Source organism: Sceloporus occidentalis, unplaced genomic scaffold, assembly GCF_023333645.1.
Source record: "Sceloporus occidentalis isolate IW3139 unplaced genomic scaffold, rSceOcc1.0.p SCAF_2, whole genome shotgun sequence".
NCBI classification, from domain to species: Eukaryota; Metazoa; Chordata; class Lepidosauria; order Squamata; family Phrynosomatidae; genus Sceloporus; species Sceloporus occidentalis.
Window position 1 is genome coordinate 115,845,150 of NW_028316982.1, and position 18,120 is coordinate 115,863,269.

At 42.6% G+C, this 18,120-nt stretch overlaps 1 protein-coding gene across 4 annotated transcripts in view; it reads left to right on the plus strand.

Moving 5' to 3' along the window:
- The window catches only part of LOC149318909 (ras-GEF domain-containing family member 1A-like), a 301,950-nt gene that overhangs the window by 267,983 nt on the left and 15,847 nt on the right, over nt 1–18,120 (plus strand). For all 4 annotated transcript variants that reach the window (XM_089510664.1, XM_089510666.1, XM_089510665.1 and 1 more), the window contains 4 exons: nt 3,807–3,935; nt 10,619–10,756; nt 15,425–15,646; nt 16,762–16,836. In XM_089510664.1, the coding sequence (XP_089366790.1) occupies nt 3,807–3,935; nt 10,619–10,756; nt 15,425–15,646; nt 16,762–16,836 (564 nt within the window). The remainder of the gene's footprint in view (nt 1–3,806; nt 3,936–10,618; nt 10,757–15,424; nt 15,647–16,761; nt 16,837–18,120) is intronic.

Consider the following 18,120-nt stretch of genomic DNA (forward strand, 5'->3'; position numbering starts at 1 on the left):
TTTTGATATGACCCATGGATAAGTCAAGGGTAAAATGTAGGGCCATGAAACAAAGGATCTACAGGATGAAGAAAGGAAAACAATACCAAAGAACTTACAGTGCGCCTGCGCAATACGCAGCTTTCAATTTATGCTGAAGCCACGCCCAGGAGGAAACAATAGTTCACATGCTGCACCACACCACATGCATGAGCCCCATTGTTTTTAATGGGGCTCGAGCATACACATTTTTTCCCTTAATAATAAAATAATAAATAAAAATTTTATTTGTATACCGCCCTTCCATCGATCAGGGCGGTGAACAACACAATAACAATACAGAAACACCATAAAAATACAATACAGTCATATTAAAAACAAAATTAAAACACCATCAGCCGATCACCATTGTCATCGGGGGGCGGGGGGGGAAGACCAGCTGGAACTTCATTCGGGGAATGCAGGTTGAAATAAGAAGGTTTTTAGTTCCTTCTTAAACTGGGCCAGGGAGGTGGCCGAGCGGAGCTCTATGGGCAGCGTATTCCAGAGGGCCGGGGCGACGATGGAATATGACCTCCTCGTTGTGAAGGTTAGTCTAGCCCCTGGGACCCTCAGTAGTTGCTGCCCAGAAGTTCTGAGGGTGCGGGGCGGAATGTATGGAGAGAGGCGGTCCTTCAGGTATCCTGGGCCCAAGCCATATAGGGCTTTATAGGTTATCACCAACACCTTGTACTGTGCCCGGAAGCGGATGGGCAGCCAATGCAGATCTTTGAGTATAGGTGTAATATGACTGGCCCTGGAAGTACCAGTGACCAGTCTGGCTGCCATATTCTGTACCATCTGTAGCTTCTGGGTATGGTATAAGGGTTGCCCCATGTAGAGCGCATTGCAGAAATCCAATCGAGAGGTTACCAGAGCATGTACCACCGTTTCAAGGTCTCTCTGGGCCAGGTATGGGCACAGCTGGCGAATAAGCCGAAGCTGATAACAGGTGCTCTTGACCGTCGCATTCACCTGAGCTGTAAGGTGAAGCGACGAATCAAGAAGCACCCCCAGACTGCGCACGGAGTCCTTCACAGGAAGCGTAATCCCGTTCAGGACAGGTAGAACCACCGCCATTCCTGGACCAGGGGAACCTATCACAAGTACTTCCGTTTTCTCTGGATTCAGACTGAGTCGGTTTTCCCTCATCCAGCCCATTACCGACTCCAGACAGGCCACGAGAGGAGAGACGCCATCCTCAGTCACTGCATCAGTCGGAGACATAGAGAAAACTATTTGGGTGTCATCAGCGTACTGATAACCCCGCGCCCCATGTCTCCGGATGATCTCTCCCAGCGGTTTCATGTAAATGTTAAATAGCATGGGAGACAGAATGGCTCCTTGAGGGACCCCAGTTGTGAGGGCCCTCTTATCGGAGCACACGTCTCCCAGCTGCACCATCTGGAACCTCCCAGAGAGGTAGGAGCGGAACCACTGGAGCGCAGTGCCCCCGATTCCCACCTCTGCCAGGCGCTCCAGAAGGATACCATGGTCTATGGTATCAAAAGCCGCTGAGATGTCCAAGAGCACCAACAGGGACACGCTTCCCCTGTCGATGCCCAGACGGAGATCATCGACCAAGGCGACCATGGCCGTCTCAACCCCGTAGCCTGCCCGAAAGCCAGTTTGAAATGGGTCCAGATAATCCGTTTCATCCAAGATCGATCGAAGCTGGATTGCAACCGCCTTCTCGATCACCTTCCCCAAAAATGGCAGCAGCGAGACTGGCCGATAATTACTATGTACCAGGGGGTCGAGGGAGGGCTTTTTTAGCAGCGGTTTTATGGTGGCCAATTTCAAGCTGGTTGGAAATTGCCCATCCCTCAGTGATGTATTTATAATCCGGTGTAACAACAAGGTTACAGCCGGTCCCCCCTGAGCCGCTAGCCATGAGGGACAGGGATCGAGAGAGCAGGTTGTCTTCCGAACACTTCCAAGGATGTTGTCCACATCATCGGTACTTACCAACTCAAACTGATCCAGTTTAATAGAGTCCACGGAGGCTCTGGATGCCTCTACCCTAGGTTCTGCTCTAATGCCGGCGTTAAGACCTTTGCTTATCCGAGAGGTTTTATCCGCAAAGAAGTTGTTAAATTGGTCACAGCAGGCCTTAGAAGGTTCAAGGATCTGGTTCGGGGCGGGAGGGAGCTGAGTTAGCTCCCTGACCACCCTGAACAACTCTGCTGGGCGCGACTCCGCGGACGCGACACGAGCACCATAGAACGAGTTCTTAGCTGCTTGTATCGCCTCTCCATAGTCTTCCAACAGGCGGTCTAGGAGAGCCTTGTCGGCTAAGCGTAGGTGTTTCCGCCAGCGGTGCTCTAGCCGTCGCAGGTCCCGCTTCCTCGCCTGGAGATCTTCCGTGTACCAAGGCTTACGTTTGGAAGCAGGTCTGAGAGGGCGCTTGGGAGCGATACTGTGTATAGCCCTAGAGAGACCGGTATTCCAGATACCAGTCAGGGCATCAACAGAGTCGCCTTCACTTCCAACCATGTGTCCCTCTAGGGCAGGGGTAGGCAACCTGCGGCCCGCGGGCCGGATGCGGCCCGGCGAGGCCTTGGGACCGGACCCAGCCCGGTCCTGCCGCCGATTGCCACCGGGGCCTTTGGGGGGCAATTGTCTATAGAAGCCTCAGAAACATGCATTTATATTAACATTTTTTTAAAAAATCAGCAAATTTTTTCGCGTGTCCTCCATTTTTTTTAAAAAAAAGTGTCTTCCATTTGAAAATTTTGTCCTACATTTGTCCTGGTTTATTTATATATTTAATTTTTTAAAAAATTATTTAATTATTTATTTTTTTGCTTCGGCCCCCCAGTTGTCTGGGGACAGCAACCCGGCCCCTGGCTCAAAAAGATTGCCTACCCCTGCTCTAGGGCTTCCTAGAACCTTTTGAGTTCCATCAGCCTTCGAGGAGGGGGGATCCGGAATGGATTCCCCCATGTAAGGGAAGGGCCCACTGTACAATATTCAAGCAAGCATAACTGCTTGTGTTCACAATAAAGAGTGGATGGATGAGAGAACAGAACTGGATCAGTGTTTCCAGGACAGATTATACTCTTGCGTTTCACCAGGGGATGGTTCCTTTTTTAAAATAAGAGTTAAATACAGTACTAACATTGACCCATGGATTAGTCGACTGTTTTTTTGGAGTCAGGTTTTTGACTAAAATTTCTACACTTATAAATGAGTGTATACAGTAATATTCAAGCTTTTATTTACTATTTTGGCAGTTATGTTCCAGTAGCAAAGTTCTAATTATCTTGTATGAACAGTGGCCTGGGAAGGCAGAAGCAGAGTTACATTGTTAATAAATAAGTGTCATTGAGTTCAGTGGCGCTTACTTCTAAGTAAGTCACAGAACTTCAGCCTACCTGTTAAAATATTTTGACAGTGTGTTCAGGAATAGGGATCTCAATTCTTTTTCCAAGACAAATACTTATTTTTTTCAACTCCAGGAGACATTAAGGTGGGTTCTAGATTTCTGAATTAGAAGTGAATCTCACCATGTTCTTCCAGGCATTTTAAATACAGCTGCTATGTTTATATACCTTTCTATTTTTATCTTGCCGTTGGTTTTAGTTCAGTTTATTTATTGATATGTGTTATTCTGTGCTACCAGTTTTATTTCTGTTTTATATTCTGGATGTTCATTTACTGTTTGTTGTATTATTGTTTTAAAGCATTTCTATTTTTAACAGGGTTATAAATTGCCCACAAAACCTTGGTTAGTGGGAAGTGTAAAGTGTATTAAATACATTTTTTTTCTTTTCTCTCTAACACAGAGGACATATATCTTCACTTTTCTTCTGAGCTCCCGAGTCTTCATTCATCCACACGAACTCTTAGCTAAAGTGGGCCAAATCTGCCTTAAACAGAAGCAGCAGCTAGAGACTGGCATCGAGGCGGACAAGGTATGTGACAAAGCTGTAACAAAGGTTAAAGCGGCAATGTTTTTCCATTTGTTAGCACTGAAATATGTATAAGTTACTGCCAAATAAGTTGGCTACCAAATACAGAATTAATGAATATACTATCCTAGTCTCCAAATGCTCTCATTTGCTGTTTGGTTTTACATGGACCTTATTTAGACTTAATAATTTGAAACTGCTTGCCTATTTTACCTATTTAAGATGTGTGTTATTTGGTGGGTATCAGAGCTGAATCTCATTGTGTTTTTAGTAAACAGCATATGAAGAACTATGACCCTTGCTGACTGTTTCACACAGCAGTGCTGCTGTGGTCATTGCAGTTGCATTGTAGTAAACATGACCATGTGAAATGTCTTGAAAACAAGCATCTATGAATTTTACCCTGTTCATATGTATTGTTCAGCCAGTCTGATGTAGTGGCTTGAATGTTGGACTAGGACACTGAAAGACTAGGGTTGAATCCCTGTTCAGACATGAAAACCTGCTGGGTGACCTTGGACAAGTCACACTCACTCAGTCTCAGAGGAAGGCAAGGGGAAAACCTTTCTGAACAAAATTTGCCAAGAAAACGCAGTGATAGATTCATCTTAGAGCCATCATAATTCAGAAATGACTCGAAGGCATACAGCAATATATGTATTGAGTGCATCTAGAAATTGTCTAAGGTAAATTTCAGATTTGTAAAGTTACTTTTACTTTTAAAAGTAATTAGTTACAGATCCAGGTCCAGGAATCCCCAGAAAGTAATTAGTTGCCATCATAATTATAATAGTTTAAAAAGTGTCTTTTCCTTTATTCAAAGGCTACTAAAATACATGGGTTTTTACAACACTCTGCTATATATGTTTTACTTTCATGTCCAAGGACAGTTACTTATTGTCCAGTCTTATCTAATAGATACTAAGTTTCTGATCTTCTGATGGCGAACCTATGGCACGCGTGCCAGAGGTGGCACTCAGAACCCTCTCTGTGGGCACATGTGCCGTCACTCCAGCACAAAGTTTGCCAGAGTTTGTTACTAGAAAGCCAAAGGGACATGGCACTTTGCAATAAATAAGTGGGTTTTGGGTTGCAGTTTGGGCACTCGGACTCTAAAAGGTTCACCATCACTGGAGTGTTGAAAGATACAGAAATGCTTTGCTGAACTTTTGAAGAACAAAAGTTCTTGTTTTTAATTCTACAATGAACTACAGACATAAGTTTTGAAAAGTCATAGCACAGTTGATCAAAACAGTACTGTGCGCAGTATATGTAAGGCATCTGCACACATGCATCCACCCACTTTTAATATGCAATGATAAAGCATCTGCATATTATAAAGCATATTATAAAACAAAAGCTGGCTAGATAGTATGTGAGGAGAAACACTGGCAAGAAACCAAGTTCTGTGGTTATGTGCTTTAATACTTATCATTCCTGTACTCATGACGTCACCAGGAACTAGCAAAATCTCACAGAAAATGTTCCAAGACACAAACTGACAGATTAAAAACAAACTTTAGTAAACTGTTCAGATCCACTTGGGAGGCTTTTGCTGGTGTGTTTGGCAAGGAGAGGGTCTCAGAGTTTTAGAATACCAAGCTTTAATAAATATGTCAGTAGGTTGTTAAACCCTGCCAAAAAGAAGTGAGTTAACTTTACAAGGGCAAAAATTAGAAAAAGAACCCAACATTGTCCTATTTAGGAAACAAGCAGAAGAGATTCTTGAGACAGTATCAAAGCAATTGCTGAAGTCATAGAACCAGCATGCTGGGCGCTTGCACTTGCAGTAAAACAAAGGAGTTATGTTTCACTTTTCACTTTTCTGAAGGTTCTAGGGCTTGGTGCGTTTCAAAAATATCAAAAGTAAACAACTCTCTTCTTTTTTAACATTCACAGTTTGGGCTGTTTTAAAATTGGAAGAAAGTCCCAAATTGGGGCTAGGAGTGAGAGCAGAGGGATAGAATATTGGTAGTTCCATATTTGGAAGCTATGCAAGAAAGGACCTCAAAATGGAACAGTTATCTCATTCACTTGGGATCCCCACTTTGGCGGAAAATAGCATCACATAAGAGACTTTTTATAGCCCTGCTTTTCAGGTGTACCCAAATCTACAGTAATCTACTTGTTTGCCTGGATGAGTCATGAGGTGTTGTTGCATGCTAGCCCCCAGGAAGAGCTGGCAAAAATGGCAATGATTTCTAATCTCTCCCCCCATGTATTTTCACAGCTGTCACTAAGAATAAGCAAGGGAGGCCATTGGAGATTATCACATGGGAGGGACAGCATCCTTCTGCCATCCTTAAACTGGGCTAATCGCACGATTGGGGGCCAAAGATTATCATACCCCTATGTGCTTCTGACATCCTTCTCCTGTGTGTAAAGTGTCATGGAGCCATTCCTGTGCACTTCTACCATGTGTAACGTGTCATGGAGCTGTCATTTGGTATTCCATGACACTTTACACACAGGAGAAGCGTGCAGAGCTTCTTCATGACACTTCAGCCATGGGACAAGGATGGCAGAAGCATGCTGGAGTGTGATCCCCGATTGCACAATTAGCCCAATTGAAGGACGACAGAAGGATGTTGTCCCTCCCATGTGATAATGTCCATTGTCTTGGTGCCATCTACAGAGGGTGCTCACCCACCCTGTGGTTACTGAGGAAAGACTCCTGCTCTCTCACCATGCAGGCCTGCCTCTGCAGCTGTTTTGGATTATTGACCAGTTTGCATATAAGGCTGTTTTTAAAATACCTTCTGTGACCAAGAGACAGGGCAATCATCAGATCCCCATCCTTAATGCTGGCTGCTCTCAGAAAAAGCTTCACATTGGCACAGGTGGAGAAACTCCTTTGATGAAAGGGTGTCCTTTCTTCTCCTCAGTATGTGGGATTAAAGTGTGAGGTGATGTACCCTGCCAAGCTTTAGGCTCCCAGGGCTTTAGTTACTTGTAAGATTCCATTCCCCTGTGCTCTTGCCCTCAGGAAGCCTGAGAGAAAAGGGCTGTGTAGCCCATACAGGATTTGCACTCACCTTCCTGGAGAGATGTTCATATATTGAAGTTCACTCTGTTTCCCAGCTGGCAAAAGTTGGCGCTAAATGCATCAAAAACCTGAGCTCCCCTCCCACTCCTATTTTTTCCTCCTCTTGTAGTTTGGTCTTCTAGGTAAAGATGCTCAGTGGTTTTCTAAGGATTTCTGGCCCTCATCCCTGTTCCACTCCCCACTTGGCTTCAGTAGGTTCTAAACAGTCAAGATGTAAGTGAGAAGAGTGTGATAATGGTGATAAGACTGTAATGATACTCTGTAAGCAAGACTGGTAAAAGACAATGGCTGGCATTCTGTGAGTCAGTTACAATGACAGAAGCTAGGCTTATTATATCATAATGGTTTTCCATTCACATTTACAGTTATACTATCACTGACATGATTGTAAGTGCCCCTGAAATCCACCTTAAAATCGAGAAAGACAGACCAAGGAATGGCGCTCTACAACACTGGTTAGCCAAGCATTGAAGGATAACAAATCCAGCCCCCTCCCACCAGTGAGCTGCAATGCACCAACTAGTGGCTACAGGATCCTACAGAGCTCCTGTTTCTGGTCAGCACATCACTGGTCGCTGATGGGAGAGCTCTAGACCTATCATCCTTCAGCACTCTGCTCACAAGGGCCATAGAATTCCATCCCTCAGTGAAGCTTTCTGGGTTTTAAGGTGGGATTCAGGGCTCAGATATGTAGTTTTTACACTGATAAAGATAACTAACTCCTCTCTGCAGAAAGGCCTATGTTTGATAGCCATAAAGAACATATTCAGTTGTATAACAACATATCTTTCAGACTGCTTCTCTCTGAAGATGCTGTTGGTCAGCTGCCAACATCTTAGCTTTGCACATATTTACAGTACAATCCTATGCATGTTTGTCAAGAACCCATTTTGTGCTATTCAGCAACTAACAGTAATGGTGAGGCCCAAAAAATTGTACTTTGCTTAAGTTCCCCCTTACTTTGGTCCAAAACACTCTGCAGAAATAATTCAGTATGTGTCTGCTTTAACTGCCTTGGTTCAGTGCTAGGGAATCTTGGGAATTGTAGTTTAATGCGTCACCAGAGCTCTCTGACAGAGGAGGCTAAATGTCTCACAAAACTGAAGTTCCCGGAATTCCCTAGCATTGAGCCGGGCAGTTAAAGTCATCGCAAACTGGATTATTTCTCTAGTGTGTTTTGGACCCTACAGATGTATCTGTGTGTTTCCTAAAAAAAATGTTTCTGTATGTCCTAATAAGAGTAATTATACGTACTACGTAATATTTATACGTTTCTGTAAATTACATAATTGCATTTGAATATCTAGGATTGTTGGTGAATAATTCTCTACTACCACCACACCCAAGAACTGACAAGGCCCCTGATGCCTTCAGACATCCCATTAGTCTTAGGACTGATGGAAACACCAACGGCAACTAGAACTGCCACTTCTGAATTCCTGTCTTTGACTTTGCATTTGCTGTGTGAGAAACTAGCTTTGCTGAGCAGCCCTTTTGTGACCCTTTTCTAGTATTTCCATCTTGAGTTATGTGATTATAAATTCATATCACAAGCAAATTGCTGAGGCTCCTCCAGATTGCACTTTAGTGAGTTGTTAAGAATCAATAAACTGCTGCAGGGTTATTAAAAGTAAACTGATATGCTGCGACCTAAAGATTACTTTCTGTGTGCAGAGCAAGCTCTTGTGGTGGAAATTTTCACAAGGCATCTTCCTCTTTCTCCTAAAGGGAAACTTATTTGCTTGGCATTCCCCCAAACTCTGTAAATTCCCAAGTACGGGTGGAAATCGCAGAATAGCCTTTCCGCACCCCTTGTAAACTTTGTAAAGAAAACTTTTGAGAACTTTTTAGTGACAGGATTGGAATGGAAATCCCTGCTTTATTAAGAGCAATAGGCAGAGCAAAATTAAACCATTCCCCCTCACTAGGAACTAGACTTTAATTAAATTGTAATTCTGTTATGCTGTGTACACAAGCAGGGCAAAACAAACGTAGGACAATAATAACAAAGAAGTCATTAGTTTTAATGAATAAGATAGTCCAGTGACAAAGGATTTAGGAAGTCTCCACCTTCCAAAACATAGTTGAAACTAGAGTGACTCAGTAATGAAGTGTAATTTCCATCTGTCTCCAACAATGCCCCATTGGAAGTAGTTGGTAGTTCCCTCTTTGACCACTGAAATTGGCTTCAAATCCATATACAATAAAACTGGAGGAATTACCTTGCCACATGATACTTTATTAATGCATTGAAAGATATATGTATTTTTTGTGTACAGATTGTACTGGAATACAGATACAAAAAGTGCTGAAACTGACAACAGGTTCAAATTAAGGGGCCAGATTATTGACAGCATTTATTGTAGCAGTCACATCACTTGTCCTAAAATATTTGCACTGGTTTTGGGAATCCCTCAGTGCATCAGTCTGTCTTGAATCTTATCAGATTGTGAAACAACTCACCACCATCCAAATTAACTGCCTAAATACCCTGAAGACACCATATTGTGTCTGGTCTTGGAAGTGAAGCAGGATGAGGACTGGTTAAGACTAAGATGGGAGACCAGGCGCTGTTTCAGAATATGAAATTCATGAGTAACCTGAAGGCACACACACACACACACAATGAGAATTATGTATTTTTATGTAACTTTTTTTTTAAATGCATCCATTTTTGTATGCATTGTCCCACTGAGCAAATCATGTTTATGCACCTTTTTATAACTGACACATTTTTAAATGTATATGTCTTGCACAAATCACTTTACAAGTTTGTAAATGTATGTATTGCTTTCAGGTCCCAGGGATGTGAATTGGCTAAGCTTAAACCAAAATTCAAATCCAGTCCAAAGGATTTCTCAGCCACCCCTATTTCTGTTTAGTGTCATTCCAATGGGTATGAGGGCCTAGATCTCAAGCTCCGGAGATGTGCATGTGGCAGAATCTCTTGCAAACTGTTCTTTTAATGCTGTTATGAATTGCCTTCAAACTATTATGTTCCCCCAACTACACCCCAGTTATACAAAGTCACATAACTGTGAGGATGCTGAGTATTATACACACCTGTTTTCATTCTGTCTTTCCTGTAATGTTCTAACATGTTTGGAAGGAAAGGAAGGACAGACATATGTTTTATATGCCCAGCAAGAACTCTAGTTAAGTGCACTTGTTTTTTCCTTTGTTTTCATGTGCTCCTGATACTAGAGTTTATCAGACAAGGGAAATTGGAAGTATAATCCAATGGCAATCCGAACGCAATCATGGGGCTTAACATTATTGCGTGATAGACTACCACATGCAATTTCAGGCAATGGGAAATCAGTCCAAATGCAATCATAGGTTTAACATTATTGCGTGATAGACTACCACACACAATTTTGGGCAATGGCAAGCTGTTTCCAGGCAATGGGAAGTCAGTTCGAACACAATTTGAATTCACGTAAATTCGCTGAACTAGCGAATTCACGTGAATGTGTTCTGGCCCCACTTTGTTTGCATTTGAATTTAAGAGAAATTCCTCCCGTGTGATAAACTCCAGTGATGTAAAGATTTGGCTATGGGGGCACCACCTGATTATCTAAAAATCCTGGTCGGTACAGATTTTTGGCTCATTGATTAACCATTCTATGATATTTCTTAGGCAAAACTCAAGTCCTTTGCTGCCAAGATCATACAACTCCTAAAGGAATGGACTGAAACATTCCCCTATGACTTCCAGGATGAGAAGTCTATGAAAGAACTAAAGGAAATTGCTCACAGGATCACACAGTGTGATGAGGTAAGGAAGCTTGTGCAGGTAAAAAAAAAATCCCCACTGTGGCAAGTCTGTAATTTATCTTCACAGGTTGAAAGTATTTACTGGAAGCAGGTCCACCAGCAACAGTGAAACACAACACACAACATCTGGCTATAGTTTATCCTAAAAATAAGTGTACCATTTTGTTTTCACACACACACACACACACATCCAGCACAATCACATAGAACATGTTTCTCAAGCATGTTTGTTTAATTGTGCATAAAAGTACAACCATTCTAGGCAGAGATGTAGCTGTGAAGGCAACACAAGGGAATGAGGGTATTAGCCATCCAGTGAACTCCAAAGAATTCTGCCCCCAATGAAATTTTCCTTCTTTCCCCAAATTTCTAGTGTTGTTCACTCCTACAACCCTAGAACGTTTGCTGTGTTTAGATTCCCTTGGTAGATTTCCAGTCTCTTTTCTTTGGATGCCTAACCTGTACTTCATTGTTCAGTTGAAGTTTCAAGTTATTGCACTGCTAGAAATGGGGACTGAAAAAATTCATGGGAGGAGACAGAATTCCTGTTTTGAAAGTGGAAATGCTTTCATTCAGTCCCAATTGTAGCTACATCCTTGTTTCTAATGGTACCAAAGTCAAAAGCCTACACTTGACTATAAATCTGGTGTGAAGAACTTTGCTTCACACTGGGGAAATAAAACTACATGCTGGAAACATTTACAGAAATCGACAGGCTCTAACTAGTTCCCTGAAGAGCTATACCATGATCCTATACTTGTTTACTCAAAAATCCTGCTCAGTTCAGTGTTTACTTCCTAAGCCAAATATGGTTAGGCATGCAGCAAAAGTAGGAGACAGCAAAAGACTTTGTGTTTTTTAAAAAGGCTGTTCCGGATATATTTTGAGATTAACCACAGATTGCATGTACACTTGTTAAACACTTGTTGACCTAAGATTGACAATAATGACAACATTGCAGGATAAGCAGTCATGTTAAAGGTGTTAACCAGGACAGCCTGACAAGCCTCAGTATGTCAGCAATGTTGTTTACCTGCATGCCATTAAGATGTCACACACCTGTAGGCAAGAGGATATGATTAAGATTGTACTGTTCATTTCCAGAGGGGTATACATGTACATGCTCTTACAGATCTTACACAAAAGGAAAACAGTGTGTTGTTCTTTTATGTTGTGCATTAATTAAGGAGATGGGTTTTCCAGTTTGGAGGAAACACTATCCCCTCCTTGTCACATAGTCATTGGTGAGGTTATGTCTGATAATTGTTTTTACAACTTTTGTTACTTCAAAGAAATTTGTCTTAGTATGGATTCTTGCTTCTCAAACTGTAGAAAGGGTTGACAAAGCAGGAGGAGAATAAAGCTATGTGATGAAGAGGGTAGGTTATGTGTGAGAGGCAGAGTACCTATGAAGAAGAATAACAAACAAAATATAGGTCTTTTCCGCTTACTTACATAGTGAGAACAATGTACAAGATACTCCAGGCCGTTGCACTTTTCAGTCAGAAATTTTGCGCGATCTTCGCACTTTTAAATGGAAACAGTGTCCAGTTATTCAAGAAGTGAAAACAATATCAAGCTAGCTATTTACAATGCCTATGTTAAACTTCACATCTGCTCCTATCGATATATGTGCCAAAAATGTATGTAACTTCTCTTGGGGCCAGCGTGAAGCTGAAGTGTTTGTCTTACAATTTGTGGAAATGATGATAATAATAATAATAATGATAATAATAATAATAATTATTATTATTATTATTATTTATATCCCGTCTCTCCCTACGTATAATGAAATACCCTTGAGGTCTTGTTGTATGAGTAGGTGACATTGGCGGGTTACAGACCACCTGTTTGGGGCGGCCTGCACCCGCCCCTTTCCCCGGTGTATCGGGGCCTCAGCTGCCAAAACGGCAGCCTCCGAGGCCCCGATCCGCCGCTTTTCAGGCCGCAGGGAAGCGGCAAAAGGCTGCTTGCCCACAGCCTGGAAAGGGGTGTCCTTGGGGCTTCTTGCCCCAAGGACACCCGGCGGCGACGGGGTGGAGGAGAAAGGGGCCGCTTGGCCCCTTTCTCCTCTGCGTTGCTGGCGCAGCCATCTAAAGGCTGCGGCCAGCGACGCAAATGGCAAAAGGAGCTTCGTTTCGGAGCTCCTTCTGCGGCTGGGGAAAGGGCGCACTATGCGCCCTGGCGCGGCGTGACGATGTCACGTCCGCGCCGCCCCGTATACAGGCGGCGCGCTTGTGACGCCATAATGGCGGCGCCATCTACATAGGGTGCCGCCATTTTGTACGGACTCGGTCAGTATTAGGGTTAGGGGTGTCTGGAAGGGACACCCCTTCCTAACCCTAGTAAGGACCCAGTCTGTACTTTAAGGCCCGTGTGTAACGGGCCATTGACTGGTACTTCACATAGAGGGGGAGGAGTACTATGGAATATTTTGCTTTACACTACAGGAAGGGAATCACAGCTTTTCATTATTCCTTTCTGTGAAAAAATGAACGAGTGGCAAGCTGGCATAGCAGAGAACGGGTCTGGAACAGTGTTTCCCTTGGTCCTCCAGGTGTTTTGGACTTTCAAGTTCCAGAAGCCCTAGCCAGTTTGTCCAACAGTCAGGAATTGTGGGGACTGACGTCCAAAATATCTGTAGGGTCACGGTTGGGAACCATTGATCTAGAACCTTCCACTTTGGTGTCCCTTTTTCCTTCCTTTTCTCCCTCTTTTTTGATGAGCTTTGTTCACAGGCAGAATCTTTTTTCCCCAAAAGAGCTATCTGTTGCCTACATTCCAAAATGATGCTCTCCATACAACCAGTTTCTACTGCATGTTTAGATCTGGTTGTTTGTTAATCTAGTGAAAAGAAACTTCTCAGGGGTGAAACAGATGATCAAAATAAAGTTTCTGCCTGGCTTCAAGGCAGGTCATTTAGATGACACATGCCCTGAAGCTGGCTGGAAAGTGCACCCAAGCCACGCTACAGGGAGAAAAGCCAGACTAAAAAGGAACTGGATTTTCCCACTTTTCCCCTGAAAGTGTGCACCTTCACACATATGTATAAATGCACTAATGCCAGGGTGGTTCTAAAGGGGCACTCTTTCCAAACCCTAACTCTAATTGTGTATATAAATGCCCCATTGCAGCTGTGCATTTAAAAGGGATGGAGCTGCCGTACCCAAGCAGTGAGGATGGCAGTGCCCAAAAGAGGAATCATGACACGTCTCATGAAGATGAATACAGCATACATAAAGAGGGAGCATGGGGTAAAGGGGGCACACCTCTGCTCCAATGTCCTATCCCAGTGAAGCGCTTCATGGCAGTTGCTGGTGGTTCACTCCTGTGAAGGTGTGCAGGGATGATTGGGGGAACAGTAAAAATAAAAAAGCTTGAAGCTGCGCCATGTGATTATGACATGCACACTCCAGCTGCCTTGGGAGCAAGCGGTGCTGTTGGCGGGGTTTCAATGCAGCTTCAGAAAAGACATTCAAGTCTCTCTTTCCTGTCTATCTGTTTTGGCCCTCAGTCAATGTTACAGATGAATATGGAACAGGCATACCTTGTCAAGTATGAGGAGCCAGAAAGGGTTAACTAATGGTTCTATCACTCTTTTGTACCACTGTATACCTTCATAAAATACCAAGCAATAACAGCATTAAAAACTGACTATTTGATTTTTTTATTTATTTTTTAATGTTGGTCTTGATGTTTAATCTTGATATTTTAATATTAGTATTTTTAATGTTAGTATTAAAGTAACCAAAGTCAAATATATATGCTGACATTAACTGTGCTTTTGGACAGAAGATTTTGGGATGATGTAAGCTAGCATATTTGTTGCCTAAGTATACAGTGATACTTGCTAGGCCAGGTTTCTCAGGGAGGAGAGGCCAGGTGTATTGGGATGGCAGTTTAAGTGTCTCAGTGGAGTAAGGAATATCAAGATAAGATCATCCCAATGCAAGCAGGATGGATAGTTTTAGCAAAGTTCATGACTATGCATTTGAGGTCACAATTGAGCAACAAACCAACTTAGCATACTCAGCAAGGAGTATAATCATCGTCATCCACTTGTGACAGTGTTATGTTTGTCTATCCCCAGTCACAAAAATGGAGCGTATTCTCAAAGTGGAGAGAAAATATATTCTCTACAGCAGGACTTAAGCCAGGTTACATGTTACATATCAGATGGAAAATAGTCCATTTAGTCCTGTTTTAGCTCCTGAACACTTCCAACATGATGAATTGGAGAGGCTTGATCCACTCACTTGCCCCTAATCTTTTTTGTTTTCCAAGGCAACTATAACCCTGGAGACCAGGGTTGATTCTCCACTTGGCCATGGAAACCCTCTAGGTGGGCAGCCCATTCCATATTTTGGGTGCTATTGCAGAGTCGCTTTTCCATATTTAGTCCTTTACTTTTATCTCGAGTCAACATACCTGTTGAATTGCATTGGTGTCTTAACTCGCCAAGCAAATTCTAAGCAAATTTGAATGATGAATTCATTCTCAAAAGATTGATGATCAGTTAAAATCCCTGAGAGCTTAATCAGTGCATGGCCTTATTTGATAGTGAACTGAAGTAGTCCCGCAGTATAGTATTCTAACCAGAAATTCATCATCATCATCAGACAATCCAGAGTTTTTGTTTCAATGAAAACCATTCTACTTTTTGGATTAGGAAAATGGAACTGTCAAGAAGATCATTAGCCAGATGACACAGAATCTGCTGATGACCCTTGCTGCACGCAATCAGTACCAGGAGATCCGGGAAAAATTCCGCCAACCAGTGACTGACAAAGGCACCATCCTTAAAACTAAGCCTCAGTCATCACAGAAGGACATACTGAGTGTTTGTTGTGACCCACAAGTCCTTGCACAGCAGTTAACCCACATTGAACTGGTGAGTGAGCCTCTGTTCCTTTATTTCCCACCAATTAGAAGATTTGTCAGATGCAGGACAAACTACTGCAGCTAGACTTTCTGAATTACAGATAGCTCTGAGGAAAGAAATTCAAAGATGTCACCAGGAAAAAGTGGTAGGGCAATGAACTCATTGCACCTGAAAGGATCAAGATTGTAAGCACTTGGTTAGTTTATTTCTCCTTCAGCCTCATTTCTGCCTTATTCTCAAGGGATGGGGTTGGGAAATCCCCAATCTGCCTCCCTCAAAATGGCCAAAAATCAGCCAAGTTGACATACCAAAATATGACAGTGCAGCCTGCCAGAAAGCAGGGGGGGGGGGGGGTTATTGGTTCCTGGCCTCTCTATAGTTGCCCATCTTTGTTGCAAGTCAATCTATTAATGCATACATTAAAAAAATACAAGACACAGTTCTATTCCCTAGTACTGTCATTATGCTAACAGAACCTGTTTTAAGATAATTATCTTAGGGCAAGGTACATACACCCAGAGCAGAGGAGCGTCTGATGAAAGCAAAACTATTTTCCTGAGCCCATAGTTCCTAAAGGCTCAACCACATATTTGTGCTACCTTCCATGCAGCAAGGCTCTGGCTGTTAAGTGAATAAGCAGCAGCGGCCTTATCAACCCCTCTACATCAGTGGTTCTCTTACCCACCGATCTTTGCTCCATAATGCTTCTGGAAGGAAGACGGGCGGGCAATAGGGTAGGAACAGCAAAGTAGGAGATGTCACTGCTCCATGTGCTCTTTCTGGGCCCAGGTTTTTACAGAAATTTCTGGGTAGCAATTAGAAAATCCGGCGGATTGAATTTGGCTTGTTTCTGTCTTTCTACAAGCAATACTGAGGCATTAAAAAGGTAGAAAAAGAGGTGATGAGAAATGTGTGTGAGGGAGGGAGGGAGGGAGGGAGGGAGGGAGGGAGTCTGCATCTTCTACACACCTTCTGTTAAAGAGAACTGAAGCCTGCCCAACGTATTCTTTTATACTCATTTCAGTTAGGGTGTCTCCCCACAGGGATACCCGTCCATATATAGCTCCTCTGTTCCTGGTCTGTGGACTTATAATGTTGACAGGCTTTTTTCTTGCTCCATGCAGGAGAGGGTGAGCAACATTTATCCTGAGGACCTCATGCAGATAGTCAGCCATGTGGACTCCCTGGATAATCACAAGGTATGTGCAAAGTAGGAAAGGAATGGCAGCAGGAAACAGAGCTACAGGTAGTTATATATGTAAGGCATATAAAGAGCAAATGGTGTTTAAAATTCAGGGCACGTCTACACTAGATTTAAACATGCGTGCCTATATATAAGCATATGTGCTTTAGTTACATCCCATTTGAACTATTCCATTAGGCTGGTTTTAGGGCGGATATAATGTCATTGTTATAATAGTTTAACTGGCCACGATTCCATGTTTGACACAAACATGGACTATTAACTATAATAGCTGAAACTTCCATGTTCCAAGGCAAAATACTTCACAATACTAGGTGCTTAGGAAGAATAATAGAGGAGTACTGTTGCCTTTATACTCTTTCTGCAAGTTTCCAGAGGCACCTGAATGGCCTGAATTGGAACTGGATTAGATGGATCTCCCTATCTGGTTGAGGCCAGCCCTCATTACTGTCATAAAGTAATCAAGTTCTTTCCTTTACTCCTGGATATCACTTAGGCCATTCAAAACCTTTAATCAATTGAAAAATGATAATAATACTTAGTACAGTATTATTAATACTTAGTAATAATACAGACATTCCCCACACTTGTGGGTTAAGCATTCATGGATTTTATTATTCATGGACTATTGTATTTGCCTTTGAGACTGGGGGGGAAAAAAAGCTCTATTGGCACCTGTAGGTCCTCCAGTGTGATTCTGGGGTCAGCTTCTCTTGGATGTTAACCACAGAGTCATGATGAAGGTCTTACAGATGCTCCGCTCGACCCCCTCCCTAGCCCAATTTTAAAAAGGGCTGAAAACGTATCTTTTCAAACAGGCATACCCCCAATAGCCCTGTTGTGATCCCTCTCCCCCTCATCGTTGTTATAATCGTTGCTAGCCTGGAATTGTTATTGTTGTTGTCGTTTTATATAATGTAATTTTTTTGATAATGTTTTTATTGTAATCTGTATGTTGTTGGATTGCAAAATCCACCACTGTAACCCGCCTTGATCTTTGGAAAGGCGGGTTAGAAATAAAGCTTTTATTTATTTATTTATTATTACAGAAGTGTTCTCCCAGGGTTTAAAAAAAAATAACAGGCCTATATTTGTATTTTTTCCACTTTCACAAAGGGAACTCCTTGTGAATGTTGAGGGACAACTGTATATAGTGCTTGAAGTGATCAAAGCACATCTCACAATTTAGTTTAATTATCCTTGCAGTAGCCCTTGTTCAGTGTTATAATTCCTATAGTCCAGAAGCTGGGAACTGAAGTTGAGAGAGGTTTGTGGGGAA